This window comes from Notolabrus celidotus, chromosome 7 (genome assembly GCF_009762535.1).
Source record: "Notolabrus celidotus isolate fNotCel1 chromosome 7, fNotCel1.pri, whole genome shotgun sequence".
Classification (NCBI taxonomy): Eukaryota; Metazoa; Chordata; class Actinopteri; order Labriformes; family Labridae; genus Notolabrus; species Notolabrus celidotus.
The window spans coordinates 13,458,114-13,479,650 of record NC_048278.1 but is presented as its reverse complement, the minus strand read 5'-3'; the positions used below and the strand labels follow the sequence as shown (position 1 = coordinate 13,479,650).

At 42.7% G+C, this 21,537-nt stretch overlaps 1 protein-coding gene across 1 annotated transcript in view; it reads right to left on the bottom strand.

Moving 5' to 3' along the window:
• Nucleotides 1-20,991, bottom strand: part of maml3 (mastermind-like transcriptional coactivator 3) — a 133,094-nt gene extending 112,103 nt beyond the window's left edge. Inside the window, exon 1 of the mRNA XM_034688439.1 lies at nucleotides 19,811-20,991. Within this exon, the coding sequence (XP_034544330.1) occupies nucleotides 19,811-20,188 (378 nt within the window). The 5' untranslated portion in view covers nucleotides 20,189-20,991. The remainder of the gene's footprint in view (nucleotides 1-19,810) is intronic.
• Nucleotides 20,992-21,537: the final 546 nt, after the last annotated feature.

Sequence of the window (21,537 nt, the reverse complement as noted above, 5' to 3'; positions counted from 1 at the left end):
TGGCATTATCATTGGACACTTAGCAAAACACGCATACCTTCCTCTTTATCAGGTGTTCCTTTCTGAAAGCTGCTTCACGTTTGGGACTTCTTGCCTCTGGTCTGTCTGAAACCACCAAAATGGAGTTTTTGGTCTGAACCACCCTCGCTGAGTAACACGGGACTTTCGTTAGATCCGTGTCGACTCTGTCTCTGATACGCTGAGGTCCGGGCTCCGTGCTCTCTCGTCCGTCAACACCCACCGGTTGCATTTTTCGTAACGCAGCACGGAGCAGGACCGCCGGACAGCTGGAGTAATGTTACCGAGGTTTTCCCACGGTAATTACTGCATTAATAAATATCCTCCACCTCTCCTCATCCATGTTGTCTTTACGGTCCTCTGAAAACCTCTGACCTGTTGACTCTAGGCCTGGCTCCGCTCATCATGTCGGTTTGCTGTTGTAGTTAAGTGAAATATGATCTGGTAATGGCAATAAATCTCTCATTCTGAAAATTAACCGGATGTTTTCATTTGTTTTGGTGCCCAACTTCCTGTCCCGCTTGATCTGCTCTGTGCATATTTATGCATCGTGCTCCGGCATCCTGCAAAAACAGAAGTCTTGTGTACCTGTTCCGGCGCATTCCGGCGTACCAGATCAGAGACGCAGCTGGAACGCAACGGAGCAGATCCAGTGGGAGTCAACACATTGACTAGAATAGAAACCTATCAGATCTGGTGCTGTGACGGATCGGAGACGGACCGGACACGGATTTGGTGGATCTTGGCCGTAAGCGGTGGCGTCTAACCTACAGGGCTGACACAGTAGCTCAGCTTCAGCCTTTAAAGTTGAGAGACAATCTCTATGTCTGTGTCTGTCTGAATACTGGAAGCAGCTTATATTTGCAAAGACAATGCTGTTGTTGTTTTTTCAAACCCCTTAGCTTAGCACATGTGTGTAATGAACTGTAAAAGCAATGGTGTGGAAAATACGCTGTTAATGTTCCAAAATATTAAGTAAACGGGCATAACAAAGATTAGGACTTCTCCTTCTCTCCAGGGACCTCTGTTGGCTGACAGTTTCAGAACCTCGAGGGGCTCTCTTTGTTTTGTTTTGTGCAGCAGTCTTTAACTATCCATTAAAAAACTTAATGGCTCCTTAACTGTCAACAAGACAAAAATAAAACAAGAATCCCACACTTGAACGGGGAAAAGTGACAATTACAGAGCTTAAAAAGAGCATAATCACTGCTCTTTCCTGCTTTAGTGGAAGTGCTGCTCTTTCAAAGCAAAGTTACAACTTTTCACAGACGAGAGACTTTTAGAGCTTTATCGCTAAAGGGTTTCAGCTGAGCTTTAAGCTGCTAACTCCACAAAGCTTGTCTGACAAAAAAAATCATACAACGTCTGACCCAAATCTGCTCAGAATCTTCAGGGAAATGTAGTTTTTCTCGGCTATTTTTGCTTCTCTGCACTTGTCTTGTGAGTCCCAATGCTTTAGACAACCCAGTGAAGTGAATGGTTTGTGACAGCAGAGAGCAGGGTAAACATCTGCATGATCTCGTCTCCTCAGTGAAGTCCAAAGTTTCTGCTCAAGGAGACGGGAAAGCAGAGAGAGAGACAGGGAAGGAGACGTACAGAGTGCAAGGGTTGACAAGATATCTGGGATATGGAAATGACTGGCAGGCAGAAAGACAGCACTGAGGATGAGGGGAGGAGGTGAAAAAGTGAGACTGAGAGGTGAAGGAAAAAGCAGATACAGATGAGACATTGAGTGTCAAGATGAAAGATGGAGAAGTAGAGTAAAGTCAGGGCAGAGAAAGTGTAAAAGATAACAGAGACAGACTCGGGGATGCCAACACAAAGAAAACATTCCTTCACGACGAAGATACAGATTCTATACAGTCCAAACCGAGATTTTACCTCTTCTCTTAACCAAAACACAAGCAGGTCCTCGTGTCAACAATTGTTTTAAACCACACAATACCATTTTCAGTCTGCACTTCAGTCCAGCATGCTACAAGGAGGAATGCAGCGACTCAACAGACAACACGGTCTGTTTACATTCTTGGCATTGCAGTCATCACAGGGCTTTTAAAGGTCTGGGCAAACTTTATTGGGGCAGATGAGACGGAGCAGACGAATGGGAAGAAGTTAGATAATTTGGCATGAGAAAAGAGGGGAGAGCTCAGACCTGGCGATTCGATCTGCCGACCAGAACCTCGAAACTTATCAACATTCCAATTTTCATATTGACTTTCTTTTTTAAAAACTGTGATTAGTAAAAGGAAGAGGTGTTGGAAGGATTTCTTTTTTCAACTTGAATCCATACAGGCTGCCACTTTGCTTTAAATGTTACACTAAGCTCAGCAGGGCAGCTGCTGGCTGTGGCTTCATATTTACCAAAAACAGTGATGAGACTTTTACTCATCACATTTAACTCTCAACAAGAAAACATGTTGGAGAAAAAAGGTCTGTGCTTTAATGTTTGTCTTTCCCCTCATGGTAGATGGACTCGTACTTCTATAGTGTTTTTCTAGTGTTTCCCACCATCAAAGCACTTTAACACTACCTGTCACACTCACGCATTCACACCACATTCATACACTGATTGCAGAGGATGCTTAATGGGACCATCAGTATCATCCAATTCCATTCATATGTATTCACACACCGCTGACTATGTCATCAAGGGCAGTTTGGGGTTCATGTCTTGCTCAAGGATACTTTGGAAAGTGACTGTAAGAACTAGGATCGAACTGCCAACCTCTTGTTTGAGGAAGGGCTGACTCTACTGAGCCGGAAACCACCGACTTACCTCGTTCTGGACTTCAGGCTAGCCTTCAACTGAAGTACTTTGTTAGCTTGGTGGATTTATGCTAGGATGTGTAACCAGTGTATTCTCATGTTTTACTGCTGAACAATAATAATCTATTGATTGATGTTTACTTCTCACTGTCTATTGTTTATATCGTTCTTTGTACGATACTTTGTTTTGCTGCTATCATGCAAGAGAGATTCTTCATCTCAATGGGAATGTTCCTGGGAAAAAACAGGTTGTTTACAAATAAACTCAAATTAAAACAATAAATGTGTGATGTTCTCATCTTGAAACCACCTAGACTACATGCCACATCCATCCTTTATCACACACATTTAGACACTGATGGAAGAGGCCGCAGCGCAAAGTGTAAATCTGTGCATCAGGATCTAACTTACAGCATTAACTCACACATTCATGTGTAGATTGCTATGTCTTTATGAGCATTTCTGCATTCAGTGTCTTGCCAAAGGACACCTGGATATGCAGACAGCATGAGCTGGAGATAAAACCTCTAAACTTGCAATTGTTTTCATCCTGTTAGGTGTCCCTCTTCAGGATTTACACCGGTGTTCCATTCAATCATGCTTCCTGTCGAGATGTGCTACTACACAGCTATGCGCATGTGTAGAGCCAGAATCCTTGCACTTGTCATCACCTATCGAGGTATGCTTTTCCTGAAAACTAAAGGATAATTTTGTAATAGAGTATCTACACCTGTTCACTCACTCTGGAAATGCACATGGAGAAAATAATGGTGTGAAATAAAATTGTTCTACACTGGGAGCATTATTTGATATTTAGAGACACTCAGAAATCTTAAATTGAGGTTTTATATTAGTGTACCAACACATGTTTGCCTTATTCTTAAGATACACTTGTTAAGATATCCCTGTTTGTGACCTAAAATCATCAATGATTGCTCAAACTGTCAGCCTCTACTGTTGTTTCACACCACAGTAGCAGTTGTCAACCAAGCAGTAAAACTACACAGAACACCGGCCGCATGATCTAAACGTCAGTGCCCTTTGCTCGCAGGGATTCTACCTGAAGATTATCTGCAGCCTTCTCACATGAGCTCACCCAGACATTACCCTGAAACCCTGTCTGAAAAGGGCTTGAGTCTCTCTGACTGCCATCCCTGAGCAGACTGCCTGGTCTGCCTACTAAATCACTTGACTTCCCACAAGCTGGAAGGCCTGGCTAATGCTCTGTTAAGCTGTGGATGGGTTCACATTAGAGTTAGTTGTACCCGTGAAAAATTCTGCAGCATATTTGTCTCCCTCTGCCTCGGGTTAGACCTCCAAATAGGCACAGGATTCTTTACTTTTGGTGTGTACAAGTTCACAGAAAGTGATAAGAAACATCCTGAGCAGTGTAACTACCTCTGTACTCCTGGCAGATGTGTTCTTAATGAGGCAGAGCTTCCCCCTCATTCTCTCGCTGTTGTTAGACAAGGTGGACAATTCTTCTGTACTTTTACTAATGTGAGACATGATAGATTTTCTACTGCCTCTTTGAAGATAATGAGGCTCTGCTGGAAAGTAGAAGGGTGCTGTATTTTTCAAGTAGCCTTATTGTCTGCAGCTGGGCTGTGTGCAATATCACAGGTTCAAGAGAGGATGAGTCCTGACCAGAGCAGACAGCCCTGACTTACAGACTGGAAGGCAAAAACACTACATTGTGTAACACAGTCTGTTCTCAATATTTCTCCAGATGACTAAATATCTTCAACTTCACTTCTAAATTCTCTTATCTGTTATCTGTTCCTAATTTTTTTTTTTTTTAAGAATATCAAATGCAAAAACAAAAGAGCTCTAACAGCTTCTAATAAAACCATTTGAAACTTGTGCAGCATCAAGTAGAATCCTGCGAACACTGGAGCCTGAGCAGAGGGCAGAAAGTGAGCGTGGTTTTGAAAAGAGCAGCTGGCGTGTTTCCTTGGTTGTGATCGTTGTTGCTGCTATTTTTGGAACCATTCAGGAAGTGATCTACAGACAGGCTGCTGACGGAGTATTCAGCTCAACTAAACACAGTCAACTCATCAGGAACAAAAACAAGTGCAGCTGAATGGAGCAGGCAGACAGGCAGACAGACAGACAGACACACAGACAGAGCCTGCAGAGAAAAGAACAGAACTGTGCGTCTGTCTTCTACCATGATGTATTTTACATCTTTGTTTTTAAAGATTACATTCCGAGTGTACACGTGTTTGATAAGCTGAGCCATACATTACCAGCCTCTTATAAACACCACATGCTGACATAGAACATAGACATGTACATTCAGTCTAGTTTCAGTGATACCGTTTGTTGTGACCTTTCAGTCATGCAAAACACTTCAAGATTCAACTTCCACAAGATTTTATCAGATATATCTCACAGCACTGAGCATGGAACATTTGAACACTCACGTGTCATATCTACTAAAACCCCCCACTTCTCTCTGCTAGTTGACAGTGCATTCTTAACTGGAGATGTGCAAGGTTAGTCGACAAAACATTTTAATGTCACCCCCCTTGCTTGTCAGCACCAGAATTACATGTCCTTAGAGCTAATGAGCAGCTGTCCCCAACTAGCCACTAGCACCACTGGATGGAAACTCATACCCCACTCAAGAAGGATCCCCCTTGAGGGGTTGGCGCAGGAGGAGAAGTACATTTTTTGTCGCATAATTCTGATAAAGGGTTTATTCTATGTGTCAAAGGAGGACAACATGATGACTGTGACAATATTTCTTCAAAGTAATATTCCAGGGAGAGTTGAAATACATTCTACGTAAGACGAAATTTAAAACAATTGTACAAAATAGCCCAATACTGACTGTCTGATGTGGATAATAGGTTCAGAGACATCATAAGTCAAGTCATTTTGAACATTCCCCTCAAGATAAAGAAGACTGTGCACAAGCTGGTATTGTGTCTGCTTAGTCTGAAGGACATTGCCGTCTACAAAGACTAGATGGCCGATGGTGGTGAGCAGCTGACTGTTGTATAGTGCATCACGAGATTGTATCCAGCTGCCCTCCTTCAATTCTTTTTTTTTTTTTTAAGGTGACGGTGATGTACTGTCATGCAAGAATTTTTGCAACAATTTATACAAGATGTGACTGGAAAACACTGTTCAAGTGTGTTTGAATGTGCGATGGATCTTGTGAATCAAGCAGATTTTCTGGTGAGATCTGGTCTCAATGATGACGTTTAACCGATGTCTTCAAATCAAGAAACTATCACTTTTACTAAGTAGTTAATGTTAGGGATGGGCAATGATTATCGAATATTCGAATATTCATTCACTTAGTAAAAATCAAAGAGTTACTTGGAATATTTTTCTATCTTAAAAGTATAATTTTTTATTGTTCTGGTTGTAATACAGTATTCCCACCAGACGGTAGCTAAAGAGTGTCTAAAAGCTGATTGCTAACTGTATTAAGTAACAGAAGAAGTAGAATTCTAACTGCATTTAATACCAAAAAAGGAGAAAACATTAGCGACAGTCGCTGTGATTTTCTCGGTTTCAAAAATCTCACACTACAACACACGTATTTCCAGAGACTGAGCATGGCTGTAAAATGTAAATATACACGCCATTCTGCTGCGTCACAGAAACACATTCATAAAGATTGAGACAGACGCTGTCAGTGCATGCAACTAGCAGCAACTTGTCCTGCTGCTGGTTAGCAACATGATTGCCAAACAAATGGGCTGTTAATGGGACAGGTGTGTGTGTGTGTGTGTGTGTGTGTGTGTGTGTGTGTGTGTGTGTGTGTGTGTGTGTGTGTGTGTGTGTGTGTGTGTGTGTGTGTGTGTGTGTGTGTGTGTGTGTGTGTGTGTGTGTGTGTGACTAATCGTCGAATAGTATTTTGGCTTGCCCATCCTTATATAACATCTTTAAAAAAGGGGGCAAAGAGTAGTTGTTAAACATTATTTCAAAGGGAAAAAGCTCAGACTCACTGTGCTAGTGACTCCCAAAGTTGCATGCCATGTCTCAGAAGAGCTGTGATGAATGTCGCTAAATGATGATGTAAAAGCCACTCATCCTAACCATAGACTGTATAATTAATGGACGCAGTATCCGTGACGTCACCCATCTGTTCCTACGGCCCTGTTTGGAATTTTGGGATCCATATTGAAAATGCTGAAACTCAACCTAGCTGTCGAGCTAGTGTGAGGTAAAGAGGCGGGCTTTGAGCCTCCTAGCCAACAGCTACAGTGTTCCTGCCTGTCAATCAAGTCAGCTGCGCCTTTCATAATGGAAAACTTGTAATCTTAATATCTTCGAAACTGTAGCGTTATGACATAATTCACCCCCCGTACAGTGTGTGCCAAGGAGAATGAGCTATCCAGGCTACACTTGTTTTTTGTACCAGGCTGTAAACGAGTTAATTTGCTGTAAAAATTGTCTTTTTTTGAATTGGTATGTATGTGGTTTCCGATACTTCTGGAGCTAGTGTCAAGCGGACACTCGAGAAACTGCAGTTTTTAACACTTCCACATTGGCGGAGGTTGCCACTTGGTCCTAACCTGGTTTTTCAAACTGAGGTCACATTGAAAAAGATCCAGCCTGTATCTGGTTTAGGACCAAGTATGAAGGTGGCTCAAATTTGACTAAGAAAGATCAGATTATGTGTGACTTGTTCTGTTGAAATTGTCATAAAAGCTTTGATCAGATTTCAGTAACTTTGGATCAAAACAAGTTTTTAGCTGCATCAGTTGTATGTTTTGTCAGGGTGCTTTTAGAGTGGCTAACAGCTCTGCTCAATGTTTTTGCAGCACTTCAACAGGAACATAAATTCTACCATGAGTCTATTCATTCAGTGTATGGAAAAACAAATCAACTGACAGTAACAACATCCGTCTCTGAGCCCTTTTCACAATGTGTTATCTTCAGGTGCATTTTCAGGTAATATTAAGAATAAACATTCAAACACTGTCACACTCGTAGGTCTCACTGCTGCAGCACCATAACATCCATTCTGACATCCTCTGGTTTGACTCAGACAGAAGCATTGCAACCATGTCGCCAACTGTCTGGCCACGCAGTTAATGTCCTCCCTCACGCTGTCCCGCTTTGCCCCACAGTGTGCAGGCTCCATCTTCTCCTCCGCATTTTTGCCTTCTGCAGAATTATCAGATGTGTTGTGTTTCTTTTTTTCTTCCTCTTGCACTGCAGCCGCTCTGGCACGATTACCCAGGCTGCTGCACTAATGGCTATTGATGCAGCTGAGGGCCCCACACACACTTGCACACGCAAACATTCATAAAAAATTCATGACACTGGCTCAATAGGAAGGTGCGGGAGGTCTGGCCTGCACTAGGATGAACAACAAATGTCATTTAACAAAGGAGAGGAGAGGCACATGATTCAAGGTGTGATATTTTTACAATATGACAAAATAAAATATAAAATAAAGAGATGCACGCACGCAAACTGAAGAACCGTGAGTTAAAGTTCGGGACAGATCTGTTACCTTTGATTAAAAAGATACGTGTGTTTACAGATATGCAGCAACAACATGTGAGTGTGAGTCTGTGTGTTGCAGGAGTCAGTGTGGTAGGTAATTCCCTCTTAGCGTAGGATTTCTCCCTGCCACCGACCTGCGCTGAGAGAGCTTTAGAGTGCTAAGCCTGCTAGCTGAGACTGAACCAGGGATCACCAGAGACATGGAGAGAGGAGATGGAGGGAGGGAAAGCACAGGTGTATGTGTGTGTGTGTGTGTGTGTGTGTGTGTGTGTGTGTGCGTGTGTGTGTGTGTGTGTGTGTGTGTGTGTGAATGATCAAAGAGGAAGTTGGGAGGGAAGAAAGAATGAAAGTTCAAAAGGATGAATGGACGCAGAAAGGAGAAATAGTTGTGAATTAGCAGAGGAGGCTGTGTGTGTTGTGTGGATGTAGAAATGAAAGGATCAAACTGGATGAGACTCGTGATTTTGTGCAGGAAAAATGTTTGTTCCTTTCTTTTTCTTTTTTTTTAGGGGGGTGGATCCTGATTGACCCTGAGTTGAAACAGATGACAGGAAGGCAGTAGGCTGTTACCTGGTGCAAACAGGAAATTCAAAACTGCATGCAAAGAGAAGCTGATATTTCCTGAGCAGTCACCATGGACTTAGTATTCTTTTAAAGTGGACGTGCATCAAATCAGGAGAATGAGGAGAATGAAATCTGAAAAAGGAGCTTGAGACTCAGTTGACCCTGAAGAAAAGTGTCAGACATGTGCTGACAGTGCTAAACAACAACTTAAAAACCTCACCGGTGCTCGCTTACTTCCACAACTACTGTTCAGTCATGACAGTCGAAGAAAATCTTTGCCATCACACACTCTTTAAAATATTTGAATTCCCAATACCTTCACTCTTCTCTAGGGGCGTGCAACATCATCATATATCCAAATTGTTGTTTCAATGATGTATGACATGACAAAATCAATCAAAACACATTCACGGATAAGATCATGCCTAGCAGGACAGACTAATGTTCATGCACATGTCCACACATCCCAAAAGCTAAGTTATAGCTTCCTGCATGGCTGAAGTTAAAATGAGTGAACAAACAGTGCCAGGAGAGCAAACGCAAACATCACTAGCCCCGGCATCAATGCCGTTAGCATTCATTGCTAGACGTGGATCATCCTCACATGGAGGCATGGAGGTGGTTCGGCTCCGGTAAGGTGAATGTTGATCATTAGACGCCAATCTGCAGACTATGTTGTTAACCTTTTGAGAAGTAAAATATACATAAAATATGGAGGATGAGCAGGTTGACTTTGACCAACTAGTGTCAGGGTTTTTATAAAGTATTTACTTGAATTAAACTGTTTTAGGTTAATAATATGACCTAAATATGATCTGATTAACACGTGAGTTAGTACAATACCAGACTTTTACAAACAAATATTGTTTAAGATATTTTACACTTTTTTCTTTTTTAGGGCTGCAATACCATAAATAATCGTATACTGCAAAATCTCCCAAAAATAATAGACATTATTTTTTGTCAATGTCTCACACTCTTACTCTACTCACACGTGTGAGTGTGGCACATACACACGGTGGCTCATGCTTACATGCACTTCTTTGCACTTGTGGAGGAGGATCAGCGCACCTGGGCATCTCTGATAACAACCTCATCTATATTTCACCATAAAGCTGTTGTGTCCGTGCCTGAGAACATGAGGGGTGAGAGGAACAAAGATGGGTTTCCACCACTCGAGTATAAATAATGTAGCTTCTAAACAGTCATTCAGAAGCTTATTTGATGATACACTACTTCTGGTATTCAGAGGAATGAGCTCGGAGCTTTCTTACAAAAATCCAAACATTAGGACGGCACCAGAACACAAGCTAAAAAGATCCTGGGAGTCCAGTCAGTAGTCGTCTGTTTACTTTACTGCAGGCGCTTATCTGTTGTATCTTATTCATTGGAAAACGTTTTAAAGCTCTGATATGTCCGGCCGGTTCACTTCACAAAAAAACATGTACATACTTCCCATATCTACCAGTTAATTCTAAGACATTGGAATAATTATGACTGCAACTGTCCATCATCTATCCCTGTTTGTTTTATCAGTCCAAGTCTTTGAATATATTGTTTTGTCTGAACCACAACTTCCTTAGTTTAGTTTTGTAGTCAACAAAGAGAAGCAGAAAATCACTCTACTCCAGATGAGTTGCACAAATATTAGAGAAACACAACACCATCTGTAACGTCCGGCAGTCTGGAAAATCCCATAATCAGGACAACAGATTCTGTATCATTTCTCTGCTTCAAACAAACATCAGCTAGCAGGTGTTTTGCCTCAAGAGTCTTTGTCTACGTCATAGTACCGTAGGTTTCTCTCTCTCTCCTCTCTCTCTCTCCTTCTCTCTCTCTCTCTCTCTCCTCTCTCTCTCCTCTCTCTCTCACCTCTCTCTCTCACCTCTCTCTCTCACCTCTCTCTCTCCTCTCTCTCTCTCTCCTCATCTCCTCTCCTCTCCTCTCTCTCTCTCTCCTCTCCTCTCCTCTCCACTCTCTCTCTCTCCTCACATCTCTAACTCTCTCTCTCTCTCTCTCTCCCTCTCTCTCTCTCTCTCCTCTCTCTCTCTCTCTCTCTCTCTCTCTCTCTCTCTCTCTCTCTCTCTCTCTCTCTCTCTCTCTCTCTCTCTCTCTCTCTCCTCTCTTTCACACAGTCTGTCATGAGCTGGTGCAAAAGTGCCCAAAGTTAAACAAGAGGCACGGCTCTGTGCAGGGATTGGAAAATGCCGGCTTCACTGGGCAAGCTGCGGAGCACAAATGTTAGAAGATGTGTAATTATGCAGCACAGAGAAACACATGTTAGAGCAAATTAATGGACGCAACCTTTGTAAAAAATCACAGACCTGAACTACGACATTTAAGCATTGAGCAGGAAATGAGACGACTAAACGGACTTTAAACGAACTCACAAAAGTTCTCCTGAACATTTCTAGATAATAACACGACCAACCTGCCCTGAACATTTTAGAAGTTACTTATTCACCATTCATGCACGTGTCCCTCACAGCTTAAGTCTCCCTGTCCAGAAGGGGGACTTTTGCATGACAGTTCCTGCATTCATATCAATCCACACTATCAATGAAAGAGTGGAAAAGACCCGGCAAAGGGAAAGAGCAACAAAGCAGCTTCATATGTGCATGAAGAACACACCAGTTGCACACAGGTACATAGTCAACCCTGCACGCTTGACGGAGGCGAATCTTCCTGGTTGTTACCTGCTGCATTTCACACACCAGCTCATTCTAACTTCTTGCAGAAATTTTACTAGAGGGCTGTCGGAAGAAATATTTACTAAAGTCATGGGTGAAAAGAATTTGGCCGGATGTGCTCACATATGAAGCGCACCCAGAAAATTTTGTGAAAATTCCAAAGTGAGGTGCATGTGTGAAACAGTTTCTGAAAGATTCCAAGGACTTCTGCTTTACCCTGCAGAACCATTACTGATCGTGTTAGTAGAGACTTTTTTTTTTTTTTAAAGCAGACAAGATTATTGTCTATATTTGAATGCTTTTTTTCTGTAATGAATTTTTTTAGATTTAGTAACATATTTTTACTTTCACCTAAGTAACTCAAGAAGAAGTGTGTTGCCACTCTAGCAGATTAAAGGGAATCAAAACTGTTCCCTCACTTACTCTGTGCAGAATATGTGTGTGTTCCTCCGCACATGTGAACAAGCGTGGGTGGAAGGGAATGTGGTTACAGGCCGCCCCAAATCAAAAACGTCCTGCGTGTGTGTGGTGTGTGTGTGTGTGTGTGTGTGTGTGTGTGTGTGTGTGTGTGTGTGTGTGTCAGGGACTGAGGGACAAGGGTGAGAGGAGGCAAAAAAATGTGACCAAGTTTGAATAAAGTGCACATGCGAGCAGAAAGTGACGAGCTGGAAAGACAGCGAGGGAGTTGAACAAATAAGCATGTTGTGAGTCAAAACCAGCATGTCTGTGATGTCACGGCTTTGTGTCGACGCACGCCCTGCGTGTGTTTGTGTGTCAGCTAAGTGCCAGCTCAGTGGGTTAAATATAGCACTTGGGCACAGTCCCAGCTGACATTAACAATGCTATAGCCACCAAGACCCCCACACTACATTAGCGCTGTACTGAGGCTGAAACCGGAGAAGCTGGTGAAACAGAGGGAGGAGGGAGGAAGGGAGGAAGGGAGGGAGGAGAGGAAAGGAGAGGGAAGGCCTCGGATTGAATGAAAACTCAGCCGCCCACACTCTGGCCTCTGTTGCCACGAGTTGAGCAGGACAACAGTGTTAATATGTGTGTGTGTGTGTGTGTGTCTGTGTGTGTGTGTGGTGTGTGTGTGTGGTGTGTGTGGTGTGTGTGTGTGTGTGTGTGTGTGTGGTGTGTAAGTGTAGTGTAGTGTAGTGTAGTGTAGTATAGTGTGTGTGTGTGTGTCCGTGTGTGTGTGTGTGTGTTGTGTTGTGTGTGTGCGTGCCGTGCGTGCGTGCCGTGCGTGACATTCCTCGGCGTGGCTACATGCCAAAGGAGCAAGCAGAGCTGAAGACAGACTGTCTGAGCTACTGTGTCCTTAGTGGATGTAACGAGCCCCTGACTGTGCACCCGCCTCACAGATGTGAACTTGTTAGCGATTAGGTAATCAGATCGACTGGATGTTTTGTCAAAAGTACAGGTCCAAATCTGGTTGAAGCAAAATTGTGGCGTCGATCCCAAGACATGTGCCTGGAACTAAAAGGTCACAGGTTTGATTTTCACAGCAGCACACACGTGCTTCCATCAGGACCTCAACAACAGGAACTACTTCTGAAAACAGAGTGAAAACATGACAGCTACTGGTGAACATGTTCTGATGTTTGTCGAGGCCCCACAGAGCCCCAAATATGTCCAAATATCCCAATACAGCCACATGACCTTTGAAGGCAGACCTCTTTCAGTGCAAACTTGATCAGAACTTTGGTGTTGGTGTCACTCACTGCGTTTAAACATGCACCTCGTTGTTTTTCTGGAATCATGCTGATTTTTGACAATCATGTTCAAAAACAAAAAATGAAGAATACACAGAAGTCTTTCCAACAACAGTGGCAATCAACAAGCACAAATCCAACACAGCCGGAGGACGAGTTGTGTTTTGTGGATCCTGCTACTGTCACCACTCATTCTCTCTCTGCTAACATGTGTAAAGAACAACAAACACCTGTTCCTTGTTGTCAAAACATCACACACACAAGTGATAAAGAGAAGAATCTGGCAATATGATAAGCATTGTGATACCAGGGTGATGTTTTTAATCACAAAATACTACAATACCGCAAGCAGGCAATATGTTATCTAGTTTTTGGGTTAACATTTCTAGAACACCACCTGAGTCTTTATAACAAAATCACAACAGTTAAATCTTTACTCACGATATCACTGTGACATGTCATGTGATGGCACTACTTTTTATGCATTATGAGATTAGGAGTTAAAGTTGTATGGGTGCATTACACATACCGGCCTGAGAAGTTCTGGACTGATTGGAGATATTTTCATATTATTTATTGTTACGATAAGAAAAATTTCCCAATAAAAACATCTAATATAAGATGCTTTTATTTACTTATTATTAAGCCTTCCTGTTCCACTGCAGCAGGTGGTGGTATGAGTGATATGCTATTACATCTAGTGAGGAAGAACAATTGCAGCTACAACATGTAGAATAGACAGTAAAATGGTGTTACTGGTGTCAATGTTTTTAACACTTTCAGAGGAGGACAGAGTGACAACAGTTTGCAAAACAAAGGAAACATGTCCTCAAGTTTGAACACAACCAAACTTATAAGTCACCTGAAAAGATGCCATTGCAACGAAGATGCATAGAAGCAGCAGTATCCGCAGAGAAAAACGGTGAATGACGGGCCGATTCATCATGTATTTGAGAACTACATAAAGTTTACCAGAGAAAACCCAAAGCTAAAGCAACTGAAGACAAAAATCTGTGGACTTACAACGTTTGATGAGACACCTTTTCCTGAGTTAGAAGACCAAGGATTATGTCAGCTAATTGCGCATCAAGAACAGTATCAATCCAAGTCATCACTACCTTGCATCCTTACCTACCATGTACAAAGTGACCACTACATACACCCATAGATGGCAAAAAACGGACGTATCCATGACTTCACCGATCTGTTCCTGAAGTGCTGTTTTGAAGCCAATCGTCTGCGGGTGCCATATTGGAAATGGAAACAACCTAACTTTGTAGGAGCTAGTGTGAGGTAAAGAGGCGGGCCTTTAGCCTATCCAGACTAAACTGTTTTTGAACCAGGCTGTAAACATGTTTTTTATTGCTGCAAAGATCGTTTTTGAATGGGTGTCTATGTGGTTTCCAGTGTTTCTGCAGCAAGCCTCAAGCGGACGCTCCATGAACGGCAGTTTATAACACTTCCAAGTGAGCTTCATATTTTAAGAGGTGGTGGAGGTTGTCGCTTGCATACATCACAGTATAATCCACAGCATTGCAAACCACATAAATTTTACCTTGCTGAATGGACTTTTAATGTTAGTTTTGTGCGTATGGTTAGTTTGACAGCAAGGTGGCTGAATGAAGACTTTAACATAAGGAAGACATTGTGCACAGTACTTGAGGAAACATAAAAGTCCTCTGTTTTGAGTATGTCAGTAAAAGGAAGTTCAGTTAGAATGTTAAGCATTGAATATTAATATAAATGCACCTGTTGCACATAAACTACACAACTTATACAGAAATGTTAAAACTTATATAAATCATATCAGTATCAGCCATCAGCAGGTTATTATTGGTTATGAGTATCAGCTCAAACTAATCCATATCATGCATCTCCATAAATTTGCCTGCGTCTTCGGGGAAGACCTTGTGATGCTTTTATCAAAGCGATACCAACAAACCAGGACAATCAGTGCATTGATATCTGCCTGGCGTTGAACCCTATAATGAACTCATATGATAAAAAAAAAGACACTGCATTGAAGACTAAACTACCAGCATCGTGGTGTAAAAACCCTGAACTGGGCAAGCTTGATGAAGACTTGATGTTAGGGGTGAATGAATGTCCTGTAGTAACACGAATACAGGATATGTTTGAATTGGTAGTTGAGTGTCAGTTTTCATCTCATTCTTTTTTTTTTATAATTGCTTCATCCAAAGTCTCAGCCTTTGCCATCTCTTGTGAGTCATTTCAAGTTTAACCAAATTGGCAATTACTGTTCTTATAGCTCCCACATGGTACCCTGCAATTGCTATAAGGCTTACATGTAGTTACATTAGAGCAGGAGTATGTCATCTATGGTGTAGTCTATAGTGGGTACATGCTCTGTAGACACACTGTAAACCAATATGCACAACTGCAAATCCAGGTTTATGCCATAGATTATATTATGGACCTAGTATCCGTGACGTCACCTATCTGTTCCTGTTCCTGCTTTGAAGCTAATCATCTGCGGGAGCCATACTGGAAATGTTGAACTCAACCTAACTTCTGTGGAGCTAGTGTAAGGTAAAGAGGCTGTTGGCTGTTGGCTAGGAAGCTGGCTACAGTGTTCCCGTCTGTCAGTCATGTTCTTAAATGGGCAAAACTTGTAATCTTAATATCTTCTGAACAGTTGCATTAGAAAAAAAAATGCCCCTGCACAGTATATGGAGATAGAGATATTAGCTCTTCAGACTGAAGCTTTTTTGAAACAGGCTGTAAACATGTTTATTTCTGCTGTAAAGTTTGTCTTTTTTGAATCAGTGTTTATGTGATTTTTCTGTGTTTCTGCAGCAAGCCTCAAGGGGACGCTCGATGAACTGCAGTTTATAACACTTCCAAAGGGGCTTCATATTATGAGACCGGAGGTTGCTGCTTGGTTTACGCACATGTGCTGCCTTTGTCCAACTCCTTATGAAGGCCTATAACTTAAACAGAAACTTAACCTGCATATCCATGTTTCAAGTGTTAAAATTTTTTTAAACAACTTATTGTTAGATTTAAGGGTTTTTTGTCATTCGATGTAGCAGGTACCAATCAAATCAACCCACTTGCTATTGGTTTATAAATGCTAACTGATCACAGGGTTCTGCTTGGCTGCAAGAGAAGCTGAGAAAGGAAATACATTGCTACAAAATAGATTAATATGCTATCCACAAATGGGCATTCTTGATTATGCAAGTAAAATTGTGAATTTGTGTAAAAGAAATTCAGGTGGAGTCCACCATATTGTCTCAGGGTCTGCAATGCTAATTCTCACAACAGTAATACGAACACAAGCCCAACTCAGATTTTTTTTTTCTTAAAGATGTTACCCTGGACGTGGGTCTGTACATCAGGATTATTACTCAGTTGTCTATATTTAGAGTGTCATGATAAGGTAAACACATTTTGTTAACATCAGTGCTGCTTCATATCCGTCTGGGCTGTTGTTTTGCGTGTGCTCTTACGCCGTTTGTTTGTTTGTTCCTGCTTTAATGTATAACTGCAAACGCCGTTGTGCTGCATCCCCGAGGTCACATCCTCCCAACTGGAAGTCACAGTCTGAAGTTACCTCATGTGTGTGTGTGTGTTGTGTGTGGTGTGTGTGTGTGGTGTTGTGTGTGGTGTGTGTGGTGTGTTGTGGTGTGTGTGGTAATGTGTGTGGTGTGTGTGTGTGTGTGTGAATGCAATGCACAGGTAGAGCTTTATAGCACAACTTTAAAAACTCTGCAAGGGACTGTAATTAGCAGCTGTTACAAAAGTTCCTGTAAGTCTGCCACTGTCTTTCCTCTCTCACTGTCTTAACTTGCAGCAAGTTGTGAATAAGTAAGGGAGCCTCCTGTTTCAATGTGTATACGTCTGTCATGTGTAAATGTATACTTGACTTTCCTAGTGTGTGTACATTGTGATGAATGTTTTTTTTGTAAGAGAGTAAAACAAGAGGCTTGCTATTCCACAAAAGCCTCTCATTATTAGACAATAACAATTATTCAAGTGTGCACCTTCTGAAAGTGTGTAACTATCACAAAGTGTCTGTTTACGGCTTACGTATGGTTTAGAGGTAGTATTAAGTTATGTTTCATATAGCTACACTTCTTAAAGGTTTGTAGCTTTGGACAGTTCTGCTGGATGCTGTCAAAGAAACGGTGGGAAAGGCAGACTCTGTGACTTCTTTTCCTTTCTCACTAATAGTTAGTCTGTAAACATAAACACACACTTCCATAATTATAGGCTAACCCCTGCCACGATGTGGGTGTGTCTGAGAACCATTAGACCGAAGCACAGTGTACTCCAGTCTACCTGACAATACAAAGTCCCTCAAAAATACCATGATATTGGACAGTGTGAACTCTAGATTTAAAATCAGTCACTCCATCAATTATCTACTTTAAGTGTACAGAATTCCTTTTGATTAACGGAACACATTTCTGCTGCTTTTATATCTTCAAAACACGATAATTTCACTTTACTTCTATTTACTTTTAGCACAATGTAGACTTTCCTGACACTGTTCAAACTGACTGTTAGCATATTGACTCTGCAAACCAACTTCAATAGCACACACACTTCAGTCATCCATGTCACTTCATGATAAGGTATTTCTAATACGTTCAGATATTTTAAGTCTTTGTGTACTCTGCATCTCAGTGATCATATGAGCATATTTGCCCCTGTAAACATACTGAAGCTGTAGGTGAAACTGCATTTCAAACACACCCCGTGAAGCCAGCGTACTGTCTGAAACATAACCTAACAGATAAAGGCCCTCTGGGTATTTGTATGCATGTGTGAATGTGATGTGTGTAGCTAACATTAACAGCGTTCTCTTCTCTTTCCTCGAATGCCTGCTTCTGCAGTGACTACATACAGCCATCTAGCTGCAAGTTCTGTTCTGAAGAGGGAAAAAAAAGAGGAATAGCAGGCTTTCTCACATTCCCTTTCTTATACTCAATAATTCATGCCAAAACTGTGAGAATCTTGCAATGTACCTTAAAGAAAAGATACCAACTCAGGATCTGTGTAATTGAGCTATTTAGTGGTGTGCTTACACATGTGGGGTTTGTCAAGATCAGTGACTGGGAGAGCAGCAGAGGGATGCCACTGTGTCTTTAAGCCGTAATCCCTCCATTCTCTGAGCATTTGTTGCTGACCATCTAATGGGCGGTTCGGTTTAATGTCCACAAGGGCCGCTGGGAGGTCTTACACTATTAAAATCACTGCTGCTCTCAGAGGCTGTAGCTGGTCAGGCTGCTGTGGCTCTTAAATAGCAACTGATGTCGCCTCTGAATTAAAGACGGTCTGATTTTGCATTTCAAAAGGGCAGGAACTGGCTCATTGCAGCAACAAAGGGGGGTAACAATGTTGACATTCCCAACATGTATCCTTTGGTCTTTTCTAAAGGGGGACCACAGCCTGCCCACGGGAAATGTGGTTTGCTGGTGTCCATCTTCATCCCCGTCCTGTTAGCATTAACAGTAAAATATCAGCACATATTCTTTCTTAATTATAAAACCTGATTGTTTACCAGTGTGATCTGCAGAGCTGCCTAAAAAATAGTCCATAACAAGATCCTCACAGCAGCAATAAGAAACTCTATGATCCTCCATAATGTTACCACTGCCCCCTACCAACTAAAATCACAGTAGCATCCCTTTAAAATCTCCTGTGACTCCACTGGACCTTCAGTGTGCACCTGTCCTCAGGCTTGCTGCCCTTATATCTAAAAGAGTATGAAGTTTGCGTTGGATATAAAGCATACTTGATACATTTTTCGGATGATCACTTAATTCATTTATCATAGCTGAAATATAGATTTGACTTAAAGTATAAAATGCTAATGGGTGCTGTGGCATCCAGTTTAAGTTCTGTACAAATGTAACAGCAGAGTACATTCAGAGCAGAGGTGGCTGTTATGTGTTTTTGCTCTCACCTTTATCACATCTTAAAATCAGCAGCAAGTCTCTACCGAGCTGCAGAGTGCCACTGCTGAGATCAAGGAAGCAATTTTGCAACGTTAATGCTGCCTTCTTACAGAACAATGTGCACCCGAAAACAAAGAACAAAAAAAGGAGAAGTTGTTTTCACGCAAACAAAAAGGCAGCCAGCTTCCAGAAGTTAGTCAAAAGTTTCTTAGGTGAAAAACTTTGCATGATAATTAGCAGCGCCTTCCAAACTTCCAGCCCTCCTTTGTGCATAAAACTGCACTGATCTTGCAAAAGATCAAATATCAACTGTCAGCTTGTCATTTTCAAATCCTCCTGCATTCAAGCTCGAGCAGCCTGTTTTCTTCCAACAAGCGACTGGGTTCCTTTGTAAACAAAAGCACTAGTTGGCACTCTGGTCCGAAAAAGTAAAGTGTGCGTCTCCAAAGCAATGTCAGCGCTCAGTGAACGTGTTTTCAACAAGTTTGCACAGTGGTGAACAAGTAGTAGTAGTAGTAGTAGTAGTAGTAGTGCAGTTTGCACTTAACAGGGGTTTATGGTTTGTTGGAGACAGAGATAAAGGGAAGAGAGAGTAAGTAGAGTGTGTGCTGTGTTTATGTATGGTTGAGGGCAGAAGCGTTTTAGAGCTAATCCTTACCGCTATAAGCGTGTTATTCCTCTGTTCCGTGGAGGAGGCAGAGTCCGGGTCCGGCTGCTTACTCTGTGGCTGCTTGCTGCTGCCACTGCCGCCGGTCGACTTCTTGGCCCTTTGCTCCAGACTCCGCTGATAGAGACTGACCGTCTCCCTCCGCTCTATCTCCAGCTGCTCGGCGTGGGCTTGCTGGTACCTGTTCTCGCAGTTTACGTGGTGTCTCCGGCAGCCCTCTATCCGCTGCCTCAGCCTCTCCACCACCGTGCTGTGCTTAGGTATGCCCACCGCTCCGGCGGGCACCACGCTCCCGGCGGCCGGGTTCATGCTGTTGTTGATGCAGATACCGCCGTTGGGTCCGGCAGCGGGGGAGGCGAAGTCCCCCATCACTGGGCCGAGTGGCTGCTATTTTGGAAGAACTTTTCTCCCCGTCAAGCCCACAGCCACCGCCACCACCTCCTCCTCCTCCGGCCACCTCCCTCCACCTCCACCACCTAGTGTCCTCTGCGTCTCTGTCCTCCCCGGTGAAGGGTACAAAGCAGCCGGGCAGGGGACTGAGGTTACGAGCAAACACCAGGGAGGTTTAAAGGGCTGCGAGCCTTACAGTCATATGGTTACGGACTGGCGAGTGACCGCTTATTCTTCCCTCTTGCACACTGTTTCCAAACAAACTGCTCCACAAAACACAAATAAACCCAGCCCGGGTGAGACAAGAGCAAGCCCCGAACTGAATTCAACAATACAACCGCTGCCACGCTGCAAACAGCAACTCCGCTGAGGGGAAAACAACAATATCGTGAAGGTATGAAGGTTAGCAGGCACTCCACGGTAATACACACACAGACCGTCCCGCGGAGCAGCAACAGTCCACTCTCCGTGTAACAGCGTTGTCCTTTGAGAAAAAGTTTTGCTGCGTGAACCGAACAGGCTCCGGAGTTTCTCTGTGAACTTGCATCTCATATGGTTTTGGTTTAAAAGAAATCCGGTGAAGATGTTGTTGAGTTAGACTAAAGAGCACAAGCGCCCTCGGTAGTCCGGTTGTGAGGCAAAGAGAGTCGTCCAGACGGCGCAAAACGCGGATATGGGAAGCAGTGGCGGAAGTCTGTAGTCAGTGGCTGCCGCCTGCCACCATCACAATAATCAGGTCCGCTTCTCCACCATGCCAGCGGAGTGATATCAGGACAGGAGTTGAGTAAAAACCAGCTAGAGGCTGCGAGGAGCCCGCTGACTGTCTCATGGAAAACCCGGAGCGGATTCCGGAGCGTACCCTACTTAGTAGCGGGTTGTTCTCAGAGCATGTCCGTGTTGTTAACAGCCCCGGACAAATAGGTCTACAGCTCTGTTTGAAGTTGGTGTTAATGGGACAACTGGCGAGCTAGACAGCAAACAATGGCGCTGTTTGTCCTTTTAATCGTTCCTCACACGGAAATGTTGTGAAAACTCACTTACAGGCCCACATGTAACATTTATAAGAAGGTGTTCTGATCAGCTCAAGATACAGGGTCAGGGTGGCTGTAATGCATGCATAAACCCTTTTCATTTGACTATTTTTCCACATGACTAATTCATAGGGAATCACAGGATAAGAGAGGTTTTGTGTAGAAAATACACTGTATAATTTAGCACAGCAGTACCGATTAAAAGACTCCATCATAACACTGAAACACAAAACCCTGTAGATATTTTTAATAAGCTATTTGGAAGTATCAGTTGCAAACTGCTAGACACACAGTTTA